General features: G+C 46.4%; 2 protein-coding genes across 6 annotated transcripts in view; one reads left to right on the forward strand and one right to left on the reverse strand.

Moving 5' to 3' along the window:
* ABHD17B (abhydrolase domain containing 17B, depalmitoylase) overlaps nt 1–7,413 on the reverse strand; it is a 46,573-nt gene extending 39,160 nt beyond the window's left edge. The window contains exon 1 of one of the 2 annotated variants that reach the window (XM_075828055.1): nt 7,017–7,413. The gene's annotated coding sequence lies outside the window, so the exon portion shown is untranslated. The remainder of the gene's footprint in view (nt 1–7,016) is intronic. The other variant, XM_075828063.1, reaches the window with a different exon arrangement.
* C1H9orf85 (chromosome 1 C9orf85 homolog) overlaps nt 7,075–13,399 on the forward strand; it is a 35,808-nt gene continuing 29,483 nt past the window's right edge. For 2 of the 4 annotated variants that reach the window (XR_012847855.1, XM_075828084.1), the window contains exon 1: nt 7,075–7,831. Coding sequence is in view for 2 of the 4 variants with exons in the window: in XM_075828084.1 (XP_075684199.1) it covers nt 7,730–7,831 (102 nt within the window). In the remaining 2 variants the exon portion in view is untranslated. The remainder of the gene's footprint in view (nt 7,832–13,399) is intronic. The other 2 variants (XM_075828072.1, XM_075828076.1) reach the window with 2 other exon arrangements.

Here is a 13,399-nt window from a genome sequence, read left to right on the forward strand (position 1 = left end):
GCAGCTTAGAAACTACAACTCCAAGCCTGTCCTGCTAGGCCTTGGCTACCAGGACATGATGGATGCTCGCTTTACAACAGCTGGAAAGCCACAAGTTGGGGACCATTGAAATACAGTAATGTATCCTAAAGAATTATATGCTGGTGCATTGGTTTACATTTCCATTTTCCAATCTGGCCAGGGAACATTCATAAGGCCCGTACGTATCTGGTGTTTCCTCACATCCTTCCACCAATAGATCAATTAGCTTCCTATGAATCTGGGCCCAACGTGTAAAATAAGATTGCCCAGAGGGTCACAATGGAGAAATATGGGGAATAAGCGCCATAGCACCAAGCAAACGTCGCACCTGTGGGTGAATAAATTTCCATTTGTTTTGGATGTGATGCCATGTTGCTCTCGGTTTGTGGTTTCCATTCGTGGGACTTTGGATCAGGTTCCTTTGAGGCTTGCACACATCGTATTATGTTTCGCTTTGTGTCTCCGATCCGGTGATAAGCTCTCCTTGTTTTGCATGAATGTTGTGCACCAGTCTGGCGTCCATAGTCGGACAGAAAAACGCTACATGCAGCATTTTTCTCTCCGGCATCACAACAGATGCCAAAACCGCTCCCATAGGAAAGCATGAAATAAGTTCACACATGTGAAGAGGGCTCTAAGGACTACGTTATTAGCAGTCATTACATTTCTAGTACATAAAACAAAACAAAAACCACTGCAGTCAGACCACGAAAGGTGTGACCAGCTTAACCCTTTCTTACAGGTACAGCCACTCACTGTCTCTGGACCAGGCAACATTCAACAGCATAGGAGGCAAAATTCCACAAAGGTTGGGTACCCACAAAGCGTAAACGCTACATGTCTGGAGTGGAATTTGTGTGGAAAATAAACAGCATTTACAGTAGCAGCAACGTGGATGAGATTTAAGCAGATCTCAACCACATGCTGTGGAAAATGTGATACATATATTTTATTTTTTTTCATAAATTGACCTGCAGTTCGTTTTTTTTTTTATAGGCAGCATATGTTGACAACATACGCCGTGGAAACGATGCACTTTTGTTGCGAGTGTTTCACATTGAGTTCAATGGGGAGGTAAAACCAACAAATACCAAAAGTTGTAATTTTTGCAGCGCAAAAAACTGCGATTCCGACAGAGAAAAAAAAAAAAAAAAAGTTTGAAAACGACAACTTTTTTTTATTTTTTTTTGATTAGATTAAATTTAAAGTCTATACTTAACCCCCCCCCCCCCCTCCCATGGGATTGTAATAGCAACTGCTCCTTTTATTCCCGCTGTTCTTCATGCAGCCCGGCTTCCTGGAATAATGTTTCATGCCATGTGACTGCTGCAGCCAATCACATGGGCTGCAGTATTTAGGCTGGGTTCACACGACCATGTTACGTCCGTAATGGACGGAACGTATTTCGGCCGGAAGACCCAGACCGAACACAGTGCAGGGAGCCGGGCTCCTAGCATCATAGTGATGTACGATGCTAGGAGTCCCTGCCTCGCTGCAGGACAACTGTCCCATACTGTAATCATGTTTTCAGTACGGGACAGTAGTTCCATGGAGAGGCAGGGACTCCTAGCATCGTACATAACTATGATGCTAGGAGCCCGGCTCCCTGCACTGTGTTCGGTCCGGGTCTTCCGGCCGAAATACGTTCCGTACATTACGGATGTAACATGGTCGTGTGAACCCAGGATAACACAGAAGGCCGGGCTTCACAGAGAATAGAGGGACACTTTACTATATGGAAAAACCAGTGAGGGAAGAGGTTTTTTTTATTTTTATTTCCCAGCTCTGTTTTCAGAGTGATTCCAGCTGAAAATAGGCGCCACAATTTAGTGCGGTTCTTACGCCGGAAGTCCCTGATGGTTCTGCGTCGGATACACTGCGTAGTTTCAACCAGCGTATCTGACCTGTGGGAACATGTAACAATATTGCGACCTCTGTGTACGCTCATACGTGGCACAAAGGCAAACAGAGACATTAGCGAGCAGCATATTCTGAAAACAAAGTGCTTTTAACCATACCATGTGATAGGCATTTCATATTGTGTAACATCTGGACGCTGCTGTAATTTTCTGCATTGAAACCGCTTGTGAACACGACATGAAAGAGGAAGAAAGTTACTGGATCATTTCACTATCAAGCGTTACAGATGACTCAGGTAAATAGTCTCCGCTGTATGTATTAACAGCTGCACCTGTTTTCCCGAGGGGAAATACCAGTGTCAGTGTGTCCCGTCACTCAGGATCATTCACATCGTTGATGTCGCTTTTATATAAAGCAAACGCAAATACTTTTTCGGCCATAATTGCAAATAAACGGAGCACGCTTTGAAATAAAACATTGTACCTCCCTTTAAAAGCCCCTGCTCAAACCATTCCCTAGTCCCACGCAGTTCAGAAAAAGAAATAAAACGCATGCAGTGTTCTTGTCACGGCACCTGGCTGGTAAGCATTGCTTAGGCCCCATGCACACGACCGTATTTTTTCCCTCCCGTAAATACGGGTCCGCAGTCACCCGTATTCACTGACCCGTTTTTCCTGCTTCTCTTTACACGTAGGGAGAGATATTGCATGAATCGGCAGCCCTTCTCTCTATCCAGCAGTCTCTTCTCTCTAGCCAGCTCTGATCAGCAGCCTCTTTTCTCCATTAGCACTGGATAGAGAGAAGGGGCAGCCCTTTCGGGCAGAATTTCCGCAGCGGAATGCAGCGATAGAAAAGAAAAAAAAAGTTCATACATACCCCGGCCGTTGTCTTGGTGACACATCCCTCTTTTGACATCCAGTCCAACCTCCCTGGATGACGCAGCAGTCCATGTGACTGCTGAAGCCTGCGATTGGCTGCAGCGGTCACATGGGATGAAACGTTATCCCAGGAGGCGGGACTGGAGGAAGAAGCAGGGAGTTCTGGGTAAGTATTAACTTTTTTTTGTTGCGGGTTTTTGAAGGAAACATTACAAAATCTATATTGTGAGCGCCGCACATGGTACTCACTGTCCAGGGAGCTGAAAGAGTTACTGCCGATCAGTGCAGCCCCCCTTCTCTACCTAGCACTGATGGTTTAACTTTCAGCACCCTGGACAGTGACTCCCACTGGACAGTAAGTACCATGCGTAGCAACGCTCCCGTAATTATGGGTGCACACACGTAGCCAACCATAATTATGGGAGCCCCATAGACTTCTATGGGCCTGCCCGGCCTGAAATAGGACATGTTCTATATTTTTCAACGGCCCGGGCACCCTCCCGTAAGCAAACGGGAAGGTACTCGTGGCCAACAGATGTCTGTGGGATACGCGTTTCAGGACCGAACAGGTCCCTTCATTAGGACTTGGTGCACTATCCATGTGTAAACTATTTTATACATAAAAAGACTGGGAAAAAAAGGGAGACAGTTCCTTTTTTTTTTTTTTAAATTAAGTGTGGGACCGAACGTTTTTTGAAATCATAAAAAACCCGTGGTGTATAAAGTCTTTGTCTTAGACGAATATCGATGGAAGGACGCATACTATTGTATTCCACATTTCTGTTCCGCCAGTATACGGTTAGGTGAAAATGTTTAAAGATTTGTATTGTTGCGCTGGCTGTTTCACTATAGGGGTCAGTTCACAGGTTACGCAAATACTCCGGATTTTCCACAACGGAATTCGTTGCGGAAAATCCACAGCAAAAACAGTAGCAGCAAAGTGGAAGAGATAAAAACAAAACACGCTGCGTAAATATGGAGCGTAAACTGCTCAGAAAATGACCTGCGGTGCGGAACGTTCTTCTGCATCATGTCAATTGTATTTGCGTAAACGCTCCGTAATTGTTGCGGGTTTTCCCCATTCAATGGGGAGGTAAAACCCGCAACAAATGGCAGTTGTTACGCTTTTTGCAACGGGTTTGCAGCGATTCCACTGCAAAAAAACATAACATAGAAAAAAAAAAAAACTTATACTGACCCAGGAGTCCGTTTCTTCCTCCAGGCCGGCCTCCTGGGATGACGTTTTACCCCATGTGACTGCTGCAGCGACGGCCACATGGGCTGAAACGTCATCCCAGGAGGCCGGCCTGGATGACGTCAGAGAGCCGACCTCCAGGGATGACGCTTTAACCCATGTGACTGCAGCTGCAGCCAATCACAGGTATCCTGTGATGAAATGTCATCCCAGGAGGCCGGCCTGCTAAGTGCTGCAGTTTTCCACAGCTGACATTGCAAACTAAAAACTGCACCACAGTTTGGTGCGTTTTTTACTCACGGAACTCCCTGTGGTGCACAGGGCATACACGTTGCGTGCGCTTACGCAGCGTATCTGCCGTGTGTGAACTCAGCCTTAGTGTTTATTGGGATTCCTTTCACTGTTCTGGCTTCCCTGGTTGCTATGGATATGATCCTAAGAGGTCATTATCTAAGCTCACTTTGAAGCTATGTTCACACGGCAAACCAAAAACGGTCATAAAATACAGGGCTGTATTTTAGAGATGTTTTACTATTGAGTCAATGAAAAACGGCTCAAGAAGTGACAAACTTTTTTACGCGCCGTTTTTACAAACAGCGCGTAAAAAAAAAAAAACACCCCGTGGGAACGAAACCGTTTTTCCTATTGAAATCAATAGGTAGATGTTTGGAGGCGTTCAGCCCCCCGTATTTTCAGACATTTTTTTCGGGGTGTTTACGGCTGAATTTAGGCCATGTAAACATACCCGAATAGGGAATAGGTCCGAGTTGAACTCAGACAATTGTTTGAAATGTACATCTTCTCTGAAAAGAAAGAAAATCGCTATTTTATGGGGAGTAATATTAAAACTATGATTGGCTGAAGTGGTCGCATGGGACGAAACGTCATCCCAGAAGTCCGGCCTGGACGAAGCAGCACAGAATTCTGGGTAAGTATGATTTTTGTTTTTCTCCCCTGAGTTTTACCTTCCCATAGAATTCAATGAGGAAAACTCACAACCAAAAAAAAGCAGCGATTAGGCAAATACAATGGCCGTGCTGCGTATAAAAAAAAATTAACTGCAGGCCAATTTACGAGTGTTTTTTTTCCGCTTATCATTTACACAGCGTGTGGATTTGATTTGTTCAACTCTCATCCACTTTGCTGCTACCGGATTTTCTGCAAGTAAATCTGTTGCAGAAAAAGCGCAGTATTTACGCAACGTGTGAGCTTGGCCTTACAATGTCAAATCACTGTCGACAGAAGCAGACACAGTAGGGACACGTCCTATTGATGTCAATTTGATCATACATTTCCAGGAGGAATAATAGGAACAGGATACACAAAAAAAGACGATCTAAAAAACTTGCTTCACGTGGAGTACAAATATTTACTAATAAAGTGGAGCTGACGGGTTCCCTGTAAATCAAAAGGTGAATGACCAATTCCTTTTTATATGCAGCCAGATAAACCCTTCACGGATCACTGCTATACAATAGGTCTCCATACTAAAGATTTGGATCTCATCAAACCCCATTGTCGAGGAACACGTCTGATTTTCCTAACATGACAATTCTTCTATCATCTGAGCTAGAAGATATATGAATAATTAGTGATATTTATACATAAGATTTCTAGGCATCCGTGTATGTCCTATAACAATAAAGCCGTGATTAGAGTGCTAGGCTTGTCCTAGATAAATAGAGTCACATGTTCATCCATCTGCAGTCATGTGACCTCTGGAATTCCAGACTACCGTCCTATAATTCTAGTAGCATATCCTACAAAATGTAATCCAGACATGAGAGGGTGGATCCGCCTGTGCCTACCACCTACACCACATCCGCCCCCTCATCCCAATCCATGGATACTAATACAAGACGCAGCACCATGGGGGGAGGGTGCTGGGATACTTCAAAGCTCTGTGTGTGTGAGATGCTGGGAAGCGAGCAAGGGATTTTAATCTGAGCTAATCCATACATTGTTTCCTATGGAGAAAGACCTTATTGGAGGATGAGGGGTTAAGAACAACATACAACTATAGGATGGCAGTAATGAATCGTCCAGTAGAGTAGAAGCTGGCATGACCTGAAGCAACCTCAAAGACAAATGCAGAGCTTTATTGGCGAGATGCCATTGGTCACATGGAGGTAGCCCAACTTGTGCACTGTCCAATTACATTTCACAACACTGGACGGTCACAGATCCTAGAGTTGCCTCTAAACTGGAATGTAATTCTGGCAGTCTCAATGATACTTTACATGACAAAGACCACTCTGGTGAGACTTCTCGCTACCAATCATTCCCAGGATTAGACGTGGGGGGTAATGTAGGGGGAGGGGGGAATACAAAGGGAGAAATCCAGGGCTACTGGTATCAAGGCACAGGGGGGGGGGGGGGGGGGGGTCACAATACTTTCTATTGCGTCTGGCAAGACCAGCACCACTCAGGTGCCATGCACTATTTCTGCGGCATAAACTAGAACACAATGAGGAACAATTACCTAATATATGTCAATCACCGGGATTTCTCCAGATCTAAACCTACCAGGCTGGGAGGAATTCATAGTTCTATGCGGAAGCATGCACAGGCTGCCCTAAAACAGACCAGGGTTGCAGGGAATTTGTATTATATATTCCCACTGGTCTCATAAGGGAACCTATGAGAATAGGCCATTGTAAGATCAGTTGCTAACAATCAGTATGCCAGTGTAGGAGGATATTGGAGATGAAGTAGTGATCACGGGGCAGACATTTTTAAAAACCCAATGAAGAACACTACAGTCAGCCTGGCTAATAACAGAGCAGTAGAGATCTGATAGACTTCTACTCGTGACAAAGTTTACAGAGAAGTTTCACATGACAACATAACAGACGGGCAGCACATGATCCAGCAGGAATGGGATGTCACAGGAATAGGATCACCCCTAGGATGCCCTCCCATTTCCATACAATAAAGTCGATTGGTACCTCAAACGACTAGGTCGCCGACCGAAACCAGAGGATGCTGGTAAAGCAATGCCCCAGACTATAGAACGCCCCGCAATAAATGGGGCGCATGGTGTCAATACCCTCAATACTGACCTGCTGACAGCGGCTGATAAGATCCTGGGCCTGTGATAAGCGGCGGGGGTCTCTGCGTGACGTCACTCCGTTCACACTCAATGACGTCACTGATGTTTCCCTCCTTGTTCGTCGCTATGCGTCATACCCCGGAAAATTAGCACTTTGTCACGGACATGCAATAGCCAAAACGTCCCGCCGGCACCACAGGTCAACAAGGCACTAGCTGTGCTGTCCGTGAATGTGACAGCTGCAGCGTGACGTCTCCACCCCCCCGCTGTTTTCCCCACACAAGCGCTGCCGCAGTGTAACACACAGGACTCAGCAGTGATAGCACCAAGACTCACCACCGAGTGACCCGGAGGGGGGAGAGCGGGGAGGAGTCCCCAGGCGGCGCCGCTTCTGCTATTACTAGTGGGCGGGGCACTAGCGCCCGCTACAGCCAATTAGATCGTGAGAAAATTGGCTACGTCAGAGTATGAATTCAAAGGCGGGATGATCAAAGTTCTACCAATGAGATGAAAAGAGTGGTGTCCTGGCATCCAATCACAGGTCGCCTTGACTGTGGCGCTTTGCCAAACTAGGTTTGTTTATCGAGGGGCGGGTCCTGTCGTCAGCTTGACGGGCAGTCGTATAGTCCAATAGCATGGCGACCACGAATAGTGACTAGCCAGTAGTTTCGTGTAGTATGGGAACTATGAGTACGAGTGCCCAAGTAGGTCAAATTATCCAACATGAGTTCTCAGAGGGGAAACGTGCAACGCTCCCGGCCTCCGAAACACCGGAATGTGACGGTTTTTAAGAACGACAAGTATGACAGCAGCACAAAAACCAAGGTGAGACACTGGCAGACTGGCGCGAAACTGTTTTTTTAATCAATGGAATAACCGATAAGACCATATAAATGTCTGCCGTTTTGTCACATATCTCCAGTTCTGAGACTCTCCAGGAACATTTCTACATAATTATAAGAAACCGGTTTTAAGTTTATTGACTTTTAGTTACAGCTAGTATGCCAGTCCAGAGCTGCATTCCTAATTCTGCTGGTTGTTATTGGAAACAGTCGACCAACTTGTCATTGTCCACATCCCTAACAACAAAGTGATTTGCTCACTATTCGCATTTATCAACTAGTCACAGGCGAGGTCACATACAGTATATGGACAAAAGTATTGGGATACAACTTAAAAAGGTTTGCCTATCAGGGACATTTATTACATATCCACAGGATATGCCATAGATAACTTATAGATGTGGGTCCCACCTCCTGGGATCTGCACCTATCTCTAGTATGGGCCCCCTAAACTCCGTTCTACCTTTCTCCGTTTCCGCTGCCTCTCGGGCTACTTCCTGATTACATGGTCATGAATTACTAAAACCGTGTAGCTCGTGTGCCACGCTGCTTCCTCAACTGCCATTCACTTCTATAGGAGTTACAGCTACTCTGTTTCCCTGATTACATGGTCGAAAATTTCGAAGTGGCCCAGGAGGTAGAGGGAACAGAGAAAGGTTAAACAGGGTTTAGGGGGGCACCATTCTAGAGATAGATGCTGGTCCCAAAGTCATCGTTGTTGGCAGCACAATCCCACAGTTCCCATGTAGATGGCGCCAGTGTCCCCTGTAGATAGCGCCCATGTAGATGGCGCCAGTGTCCCCTGTAGATAGCGCCCATGTAGATGGCGCCAGTGTCCCCTGTAGATAGCGCCCATGTAGATGGCGCCAGTGTCCCCTGTAGATAGCGCCCATGTAGATGGCGCCAGTGTCCCCTGTAGATAGTGCTTATGTAGATGGCACCAGTGTACCCTGTAGATAGCGCCCATGTAGATGGCGCCAGTATCCCCTGTAGATAGCGCCACTTTAACTCCCTGCAGGAGCGGAAACCATCTGGCCGGAGATTCCGCTCCTAGACGGAGCACCTGACGTCTCTGTCCATATATGGGTAGTGACACCAGGGGCTTCTCCAGGAGGGGAATCCCCGGACAGAGCGGGGTCTGGCCATCGTGGCTTCTGCTCCTACAGGGAGCTACGGCGGAGCTATCTACGGGGGGGGGGGGGGGGTGCTATCTACAGGCAGGGGGTGCTATCTACATGGGGTCAGAGGGAGCCCCTGACGCCACTGTCCATATGTGACCGTGACGTCAATGACTTTCCCAAGCCCGGAGAACTTGCGATGCCCTGGCCGGGAACTTCATAGTTGAAAGCCCTGACTTCACTGTCCATATATGGGCTTCTCCGGGCTGAGCGCTCAAAGTAGCGCTGTGTGCGGGGAGTCCTCGGTGAGGATCAGTTTTTACCGGCCGCTACAAGGATTGATTCCCGAAAAACGGCGGGTAAAAACTGATCCATTGACTTCTATGGGAGCCGCCTGGCTGTGAAAACAGCCAAAAATAGGACGTCCTATTTTTTGACGACTGGTATTAACGGGCTGTTAAAAAACGGCAGTGTGAATACACCCATACAACTTTATTGTTCTGAAAAAGTCCGTGTGACGGCCGTTCTAAAAACAGTCGTCACGCAGCCGTCTTTCACTGTCGTGTGAATGTAGCCTTATACAGCTAACCACTACTTGTAGCATGAAATCGATGAATATGACAATGGGGATGTTGCCTGTGTGATAGTTTCCCACAATTAACATCCATAATTGCTTTTCCAGTATGTCCCGCACGACAGCACCACAGGAGGTTGCCCTACTGACCTCTATAGGGACAGGAAGACAGAGAGGTTAAGAGGGCCCCACCCACTTGCCAGTGTTCTTCCTGTCCCTACAGTGGACAGGTGCAGAAAAGTGAGATCCGCTACCTGGAAAAACAAGAGGCGAGATCGGGGAGCCAGGCGTCTCCTTCCTTTCCCTAGCAAATATTGCTTCAAGCGAACACCCCTCACTGGAGAGGTCTCTTAGCTCCACAACCCTGGTTGCTAACCTGAGCCCATGCAGGGTCCTAAGCTGGATCCTAGGCAGGCCGGGGTTGAAAGAAATTGGATGGCCGCAATGTAGCTCCGGCGGCATGGCTTGAAGACGTGGCCGTTTTGGGGAAGACCAAATATCAGGTCTTTTCCCTAGATTCCGGAGTATCGAAGACCGGAAGTGATGGCTGATGCGCGTCTTGCAGTATAGACTACAGCATCACTGGAAGTGATAGGTAGCACTTCCGGTCGGCGGCCATCTTGGGGGAGAGTGGGGAAATTTCGAAATCTTCCTAGCTATAAAGGGACCCACACAGGTAAGCAGATTGATAACTTGTTAGTTTTTTCAGGCTAATATTTATCTGCAAATTTGTTGGATTGGTCTCCTGTGCGTTACGGATCCTTCCCGATTGGATGGTATTCCAGAAATGTCCCAGGGTCATGTGAGTCCCTCCTAGGGTGATCGGATACTACTCAGTTTATACTTGTACAGGTATTATACCTCCCACCCTCCCCTCCTTGTCTCTTTTAGGAAAAAGAACCCTCTGAGACAGTCAGATCTCAAAAATAAAAAATTTGCTACCTGTGGGAAAAAACGGCAGGATACACATATAAAAAGCAATTATGCCAGGATTGCATAGTAAAATTATTGAAGGAGGAACAACCTTCGTTTGTCTGAACTGAGGACTATAATACGAGAGGAAGTGAAGCAGTCAGTGACCTTCTTTACGCCACCTCAAGAGACTCCAACTATGTCTCAGACAAAAAGATCTAGAATGGAAGAAGATCAGAAGTGGGGCCTCCCTGCTCAAGAATCAGACTCGGAGCAGGAATGCTTTTATCTGTCTGAACGGGAATTAGAAGAGGGTGAACAACCGTCACCTTCATCCTCATTCTCGCAAGAAAATAAATTCTATTTCTCTTCAGAAATGTCAGATACCCTGATAGTCAATTAGAGGAACCATGGGTGTTCAGGAAGAAGGTCAGCCCCGTTCTATCCAAGATGAAATGTTCAGAGGCCTTACAGAAAGGAAAACAAGTCTTTCCTATAAATGAGAACCTCATGAAAATGATTTCTTCATAATGGGAAGATTCAGAAAAGGGGCTATTTATCTCATGAGAATTTAAAAATGGCCTTCTCTCTGATGCCGAAGATACAAAACCCTGGGCTAAAATTCCAAAAGTAGACATCCCGCTTGCAAGATTGCAATACCCTTTGAGGATACCTCACAGCTAAAAGGTCTTATGGACCGCAAGGCAGACGGTCTTCTAAAGGCGTTGGAGTCTTTATCCGCCATAGTCTCAACCAACATTGCAGCTACATCAGTAGCAAGACCAATGTTCATATGGTTAACTCAATTAGAAAACCTTTTGATAATGAAGACTTCGAGAAGACATTCTAGAAACTCTTACTCTACTTAAAATGGCGACAGGTTTCTTGGCAGACGCATCAGCAGTTAGGCCTCATGCACACGACCGTGCTCGTAATTACAACTCGTAATTACGAGCACGGCCGGCCACGGGCAGCCGGCCGTTTTTCCGAGCCGTGCTCCCATTATAAAGTATAGCAGCACGGCCCGTAAAATAAAAAAATAGAACATGTTCTATCTTTTTAACGGCACGGGCACCTTCCCGTGAGACAACGGGAAGGTACCCGTGGCTAACAGAAGTCTATGGGCCCGTTATTGCGGGTCGTAATTATGACCCGCAATAACGGGTGTTTTTACGGTCGTGTGCATGAGGCCTTAGTCAGGTTTTCTGCCAGAAATGCCGCCAGAAGAGCGTTGTGGCTCAAGACGTGGTTGGGGGACACCAAATCAAAAAAATTGTGTTTTATACCTTTCTCGGGATCCTTGATGTTCAGTCCACTCCTTTTGATATTTTGGAGAACGTATCTGATAAAAAGAAAGGGTTACCAAAGAAAATCTCCAGTTTTTGAGATTTTGTCAACAACTGAGCTATAGATGTAACGGAAATCTGGTTGCTGGAGATTACCCCAAAGGGGGAAGAGGTCGAGGATTTCTTCTCAACCCCAACAATTCTTTCCAACCCACAAAACAATGATGTCAGGAGTGTGGGGGGAAAACTCGAAAAATTTCAGGTAACTTCATACCAATCCAAAGATCTTCAACAGGTCCTCATCAACGATACCCAAAAACTATCAAAATTCTGCTCTTAGTTCAGGAGCTGTTAGTTGCTCATTGGAGCACTTGTAAGTGAGCTGTCATTGAGAGGTTAAAAATCAGGATTTTATCCATGTATTTACTCTAGTTTTCTGGAATATTGCATAGAAAATATATTTGGGCTGAACGCCACGTTTATAAAGCACCTGCTTCCCTTCACTGGTCAGAAAAAGAAGTTGAGAAAACCGCAGCAAGAAAGGACATGCCAATTTTTTTTAAAAAAATTTTTGCGAGCGGTTTAAAGTTGCCCGGGAAAAAAACCTAATCTGCTTCTCATTGAAATCAATGAGAGGCCTATTTCGGAGGTTTCCGTGTCAAGCGACGCCAATGAGCTCAGTGTGAACTGGACCTTAAAGAGAACCTTTTCACCTCCACATACGTGTGCAGCATGTAATGGGCAGGGCTGCACAAACCCTGGGGCACTTTACATTCTTTTTTCTACCCTCCTCCGTTATTTAGATATCGGTGCCGTTATATTTGGCGCCCGATGCTTAAATAACCCCCTGAACTGTCAATGGGGCATGTACTGGCAAGGGGTCGTGTTACTATGGCTGTGACACTGTCCAATCCGATACAGACGGTATTACAGCATGGCCTTTATTTACACGAGCGCTACGCATCTCCGACGTGAAAAACTGCAGTTTTTCACATCCGAGGTGCATCCGTGCTCAGCGCTGCTAGACACGATGTCACGCATCCCCCATAGTTGAGTCTATGGAGGGATGCATGATGCGCGAAAAGAACGGACATGTCCTATTTTCGCACAGACCCTTCACACGGTCCGTTGAAACAATGGCTGTGTGAACGGCCACATTGAATTACATAGGTCCGTGGGACGGCCGCTGTCCCATGGACGTTTAACACGTTCGTGTAAATAAGGCTCAAAAGCGAGGAGCATGCGTGCTCTCACTCTTCAGCTTTCAAGATCATTCTTCTGCCGAACTGGCAAGGGGGCGTGTCACTGCTACGGACAGTGTAAGAGCTGTGGAGAGAAATGCGCGCTCTCATCTCTTCAGCTCTTGCGAGAGATTAGTCTTGTACTTTGTCTGCCGAACTGGCAAGGGGGCAGGAAATGTGATGAGACGGCCCAGGGGTCCTTTATTGGGCTGGCTGTCCATATAAGGCATGTCACTGGATTTCCATTTTCCATGACTGTTATATACAGGTATGACGGGGGCTCTGTATATTACCCCCATCATCGCTGTATATAACCCCCATCATCCCTTTACAGGGACCCCCGTCATTTGCGTATATACCAGATTCCCGTCATTCGCGTATATACCATTGGGGCACGCATTGAGGCTAAAGAATAAATAA

This window comes from Rhinoderma darwinii, chromosome 1, assembly GCF_050947455.1.
Source record: "Rhinoderma darwinii isolate aRhiDar2 chromosome 1, aRhiDar2.hap1, whole genome shotgun sequence".
Taxonomy (NCBI): domain Eukaryota; kingdom Metazoa; phylum Chordata; class Amphibia; order Anura; family Rhinodermatidae; genus Rhinoderma; species Rhinoderma darwinii.